The sequence below is a fragment of the Cebidichthys violaceus genome, unplaced genomic scaffold, assembly GCF_023349555.1.
Source record: "Cebidichthys violaceus isolate CVI_PGR_0920_01 unplaced genomic scaffold, fCebVio1.0.p SCAF_1, whole genome shotgun sequence".
NCBI classification, from domain to species: Eukaryota; Metazoa; Chordata; class Actinopteri; order Perciformes; family Stichaeidae; genus Cebidichthys; species Cebidichthys violaceus.
In genome coordinates this window covers 11,001,002-11,007,001 of record NW_027176262.1, presented here as the reverse complement: position 1 = coordinate 11,007,001, position 6,000 = coordinate 11,001,002, and the positions used below count along the sequence as shown (strand labels likewise).

At 42.0% G+C, this 6,000-nt stretch overlaps 1 protein-coding gene across 2 annotated transcripts in view; it reads right to left on the bottom strand.

Moving 5' to 3' along the window:
* Window positions 1-6,000, bottom strand: part of LOC137872185 (lissencephaly-1 homolog) — a 31,178-nt gene continuing 25,178 nt past the window's right edge. For both annotated transcript variants that reach the window (XM_068710351.1, XM_068710353.1), the window contains exons 7-11: window positions 4,875-4,977; window positions 4,534-4,762; window positions 3,435-3,536; window positions 3,142-3,298; window positions 1-2,027 (exon numbers count right to left, since the gene is read on the bottom strand). In XM_068710351.1, the coding sequence (XP_068566452.1) occupies window positions 1,954-2,027; window positions 3,142-3,298; window positions 3,435-3,536; window positions 4,534-4,762; window positions 4,875-4,977 (665 nt within the window). In that variant the 3' untranslated portion in view covers window positions 1-1,953. The remainder of the gene's footprint in view (window positions 2,028-3,141; window positions 3,299-3,434; window positions 3,537-4,533; window positions 4,763-4,874; window positions 4,978-6,000) is intronic.

Sequence of the window (6,000 nt, the reverse complement as noted above, 5' to 3'; positions counted from 1 at the left end):
TAAGATGATCAGTTAAGCAGTGGAAATCTTTATTAGCCAAGAACTGCATTGGAATGAAAAGGCTAAATCAGAAATTATACGTTTAAGCATTTTTATCAACATCATTAAATTTCAATGTTGCCTTTGGTCATCATTAAAAGGGACCAAAGATTTAGTGAAAACAGGGATGTGCAAGATTAATGAATCACCTTGTCAGCTACAGTTAGAAGCAAGATGTTTCATTGTTTTGTTTTTGTCCTCCAAGGGGAGTGGAATGGTTGTTTCTACAGCATGGACTGGTTTACGGTTACCTTCCAGTCATTCAGTTACAGCTCCACAAAGATCAGAAGCTGAACATTTGAGGAAAGCCACTCAGAAGACGTGCAAGTGGATCTGTGGGGTTTGCCTGTAGAGACTCTCACTGCTCAGGCTTTTTTTTTTTTTAAGCTTTCTCCCCCTTACAGTATGTCTGATCCAGGATCCGTCATCTGGTCTCTCGTTACAGTGAGCGCTTTAAAAACACACCTCAGCATCAGACCCCTCTACAGACAGAACAGCATCCACAGATCACTTAGCGTGTCTGCTGCTAGCATCTCCTCACTAATCCTAAATTCCCATCCAGTTCATCCTTTAGTGCGATAATACAAAATTGCCAAATCTCTTCTTAATAACAAGCTAAATTTACATTTCATATTTTCACAGAAAACTGATTTTTTTTTTATTTTCTTTTTACTCAAAACCATTTTTATAATGCAGAACATATATTGCACCCCTCAGAAATTCGAGATCTTTGCACATCCCAGATATCAAACCCAGGGGGGCTCACTTTGACTCCTCATCATGCCGTTAATGTTTTCTCTTTAGTGGGTTTATTTTACACAACGCTGCCGTTTGTGGCCTTCAGAGGCGTCTTCTGGCTCTACATAATTCCTATGCTATACCAAACCCCGGGACTAGAAGTGGACAGAGGCTTCAGTTCAACCAAAGACTCACATGCAAGGTCACAGGAAGTCTTCTCCTAAAAAGGGGGACGCACCCCGGGTCAAGTACTGGAGATGAATCAGGTGTAGTCCCTGAACTCCTCTCAGGTGATACTGTGAGCCAGGACTTGCTCTCTACGTTTTAACTTTTCATTCCTCGCTGCAGGTTCATTAAATGGGATAATTTATCTAAAGCCTATAGCAGTGGTTCATGTGCCACTATGACAAGAGTACAAAGCTGGTCTTTAAGCCCCCGAAGGTCCAAGGACAACAGTTTGAAGTATTCGTATATACACAGCCATTAAAATATTACCTAGTTCCACATGAAGAGAAATGGTATGCACACTTGAGAAGTGATGTTATAAAGCTAGAGATTATTTCAATAACAAAGCCCCACAGACAATCGCATCTTATCGCATCATAAATGCTTTTCCAGCCTCGTCTCTTGAAAGTTTTCACCAAGCTAGGCACCAACAGACTACGACAGTGAAGGAGGGAAATTACAGGAAAAAAAAAAAAAAAAAAAATCCTAAATAAAAAAATAGACAAAAATAAATCTTACACATAAAGACACTGTCATTTCTTAAATTATGGTTTTTTTTTTAGTGCCCTACATTTTACACCCAGTCAAAAACATCTGCCTTCGGTTGGTTGGTAAGGCTGCCCTGTGGTAAACCTATGGTACTTCTAGACGTTATGTAAATTTACAGTATACAATTTTGGATTACCATGCAAGAATACTTTTTTTGTGTAACATTTAATAGCTCGATCTACATCCAGGAATAATTTACATAGAAGGACAATAGTTATTGGACCAGAGAGCGCGATAGGTAAATAACCATGGTGGTAAGTGCAGCCGGAGATGATGTGCGGATGAGGTTTAGGTTAGGTGAGGAGGGGGGAGGGGGGGGATGAAGGGTGGCAGGAGGGGAGGAGGGATCCAGAGGAGCGCCTGGGTAATTGGGAGTGGTGGTCCAATCCTCCAAGGTCAAAATCAGCGGCACTCCCACACTTTTACTGTTTGATCTACACTCCCAGTGACCACGTAGGGAGCAGCCTTGTGGAAATCTGTAGGAAACACAAAAGATCATCAGAACGGAAAGAAAGGAAAAAGACATTTCAATACAACATCTGAATGCACCTCAGAGAGAGATGCATGAAAGCACATTCAGAGTCAAAACCAGAGTTATCTGAGGTACTAACGGTGGGGCTAACCCACAGAAACGGTCAAATATTCAGTATTTAGGCAGATAAAGAGCGGATAACATCTCTGTCATTCACGGCCATTTCCACCTGTGTGAGAATAATTGACCAATCAGAGCTTTGTAGTCGTGATTAAAGAATGGGGACGACGTCTTCCAGCGCCAGAGCAAGAAAAATAGCCGCATTCATAAAAAATAATGGCCACAAAAATAGAGAGAAGTGTGGATGAGATTGAGTTAACCTACTGGAGCTCTCTGGTTGGCGAAGACGATGATGATAATGTTATTACAGTGTTCCTGTTTGAGACCTTGAAAGTGACATCATTGATGCATCGCTCACTACTGGTTGGTTAATGAATAATGAACCGGTTATCAGGCTTTATTTAAAAAGCAGAATGCAAACACCTTTGGGGGAATCCGCTTGTTATTGTGTTGTGCATACAACACAGGACAAAGCGTATTAAAATGGGGGGAAATAATACTTTTGTTTCTCTCAATGATTTCAAACAAAAGGTGCTTTGTCTTTTTACACACTGCTCCAGAATTCATCACATCAATAGCTCACAGCGATATATCCTCTTTGGTTGAAGGAGGATTTAAGAGGACTGGGTTTCAAACGGCGTGCCAAGGAGAAGTTGGCTGAAGAGCTCCTCGAGAGAGTTAGCGAGCCTTGATCTGCTGAAAAGCTGCAGATACACAGAGGGGGAGGCGGGAAAATCCTGGAGCGCTCGTCTATCTCTTAAACCCCCAGCTGCTCGCCAAACCCTCAGGACCCTGAACACACCACGGTGGAAGCACCGGGCTTCTTTACCATTATTCAACCTTCGGCTACAGCACATGTTTGTGAAAGCAGCTCGACTGTCCAATGGACGTTGAATAAAGGGGTTCCTGTTGCACCTCAGGAGGCCGACCGGTCAAACAACAACAAGGATGAGGCTGTTTACAATTGTTTTGAGGGGGGTGGGTGAGGGGCTGCTTACCCAGAGAGGTAACAAAGTGTTCGTGGGCACACAGGGTTTTCATGCAGCGCTTGTTCTTGTAGTCCCAGATCCTTAAGGTCTTATCGTCTGCACAGCTCACAATAAACTTGCCTCCAGGGTGGAAGAGGATTCCACGCACCCAGTTATCATGGCCGACCTGGGAGACAAACACACTCTGCTGAAGACACTCGTTTCAAACTAATTCAAGAATATAAAATGTTTTTCTCTGGATCCAAACACTTACAGACACACACATAACATAATAAAAGGCTTTAGCCTGAGATGGTCCTCACCAGTGTCATAAGGCACATGCCAATGCTAACATCCCACATCTTGATGGTTTTGTCTCTGGAGCCAGACAGCAGGAATGGGCCCGGCTTACCACTCTTCTTAGTCTGGTTAAGAACAAAACAACAATAAAAAAGGAAAATCAAATAATGGTGCAAAACTGATACTAAGTAGACTCAACAACCAAATACAACAAATTATTTTGAATAATATCAATTCTTGTGACAGTAGAATAAAAAAAGAAAATAAAGGAATTGTCATCAATGGGGAAACAGAGATTAGCTTAAATAAATGAATTACCTGCAACATTTAGTCAGGCAAACTGGGACTAACGGTCACTACCTGCTGGATAGTTTTAACCGCATCGATGGAGATTGAGTTCAAACAGGTGCATCTAAGCAATAGCCAGAGAATCAGTGGAGCCACGTTTCACTGCTTTGGTTTGTTAAAATGTTTGGGTTTAAAAAGATCTAAGCAGAAATTAAGCAATCGTGAAATTTATTATTTAATAAAATGGGTAAACATCACATTCACAAAGACAGATTTCTTCATCTTTACCAAACCTAACCTTGTTTTGTGTTGAACACTTTATGGTTCTGTCTGTAGAGTCAATATATAATATAAATGTGTCAATAATTTTGCTCATTGTTTAATCTATACATTTAGTTTCTGCATCATTTATTAATTTAATTTCTTTTTGTGCTTGTTTTTCCGCCAATACTCTGTACTGTTGTTTGTATTGTAATTTTACTTTGACTTTTTGTGCATGTTTCACTTCAGTTAAGAAAGAAAACATAAAAAATCAGCTTCTGTACAAGCGGAACAGTGTTTTTCACTGCACACAGGTTAGACTGCTGCAAGGGGCAAATATTGTTTCAATCCGACTTTTTTACAATTAGACACACATGAGATAACAAGGCATGAGGAGGGAGTCCATACTGATATCCAGCCAGATATATGCACACACAGTGTATATCTACAGTGTCAGTCAACCATTGCTTATAGATAAACCTGTATAATTATGAGTAAAAAAGACTCGAGGGCTCAAGCGATTTGGCTCGGGATTCCACCAAACCCTCGAGGTCTGCAGATGTTTTCCTTTACCTCGGAGCCTGTGGCATCTTGGATGGTGGGGTGGGCGCTCTCCGGTGCCCAGGAGATGCACTCCACCACGTGCTCGTGCTCCCGCAGCTCGGCCTTGCAGTCTTTGGAGGCCACGACCCACACGCGCACCGTTTGGTCGTTGGAGCAGCTGGCGATCAGCGTGCCGTCCTGGTTGGGCCGAACCATACGGACCCACTCCCGGTGGCCCGTGAAGGTCTTCACACAATAGCTAATCCACAGACAACAGTAAAGGAGTCAGCATGTTGTCACAGTGGATGTGATTAACAGAATAGCATGCAACAACAACTGTTGATTTAAGGCTGTTTATGGAGGGCACGTACCCAGTTGCCACCTCCCACATTTTCATGGTTTTGTCCCTTGAGGCAGAAACGATGTGATCTCCATTGGGCATGATGGCTACAGAAGAAACATTGTGGTCGTGTCCTGGAAAACAGAAAGAGAAAAACAAGATCTCAGGAGACCAGTACACTCAACATTTAAATCTAGTCAAAATTCAGCAGCAATTTTTAGTTTGTTATATGTCTTTAGACACCAACAGTGCCGAAAACCACTGGGTTTGGTCATAATTAGCCAATTAAATGACAAGCGAGGCGGCCAATTTGCCAGGGCTTACTTTGTTCCGCGCAGACTAAGAGATGGCTAATTACCTAGATGCTGGGCCATATTTAAGCTGCTAAAACAGATGAAGACAACAGTAAGTGTACTCTAAAAGGCCTGTGTGTGTGTGTGTGTGTGTGTGTGTGTGTGTGTGTGTGTGTGTGTGTGTGTGTGTGCGCGCACACATGCCATCAGGCTACAATGATGGGTGGGGCTACGTGGGACTGAAGAGGATAATTAAACTGTTGTCCAACTCGGCAATAATCTATTTCAACAGTATGAATCATTTTTTTAAAGTGTAAAAAAGAAAAAAAAGGAGGAAAGGTTGAGTGGATAAATTTAAAATGAATGGAGACGTGGGTATAAAGGAGGATGGAGAGGAAATGGAGCAAAACTAGACAGCAGGCTCAATTTAACAGGTTTCAGACAGAAATCAGTGTAAACTAAGCTTGTCTGTTTGAGGAAGTGTGCCAGGAGCTCACACCCTCCTTTACAACAAAAAAAAATAATTGTCAACCGCTGAAATATGCTGCTCATTTTTAACAAAATGCAGTATTTAAAACTCTAGCATGAATGTAAGAATGCCAGATCGCTTCTCGTCTGTTCGCCAAGGAAGCTTATTTATTTCACTAATTTTCATTGATGCTTGCTTCACAGTCGAGACATTAATGGGCACTTCTAGCAGACTTATGAAGAGGAGAACTAAATGCTTCACGTTGTTTAGGCTGCTGCTGGCTGGTTGGTGGGGGGCCTTCTCACAATTCCAACAAGGAAAAAAAAAAATCCTTAAAATCAGCAGGGCCTGAGGGCACATGTAGAATGCTGCCATCATTTACTTGGCAATTAGGG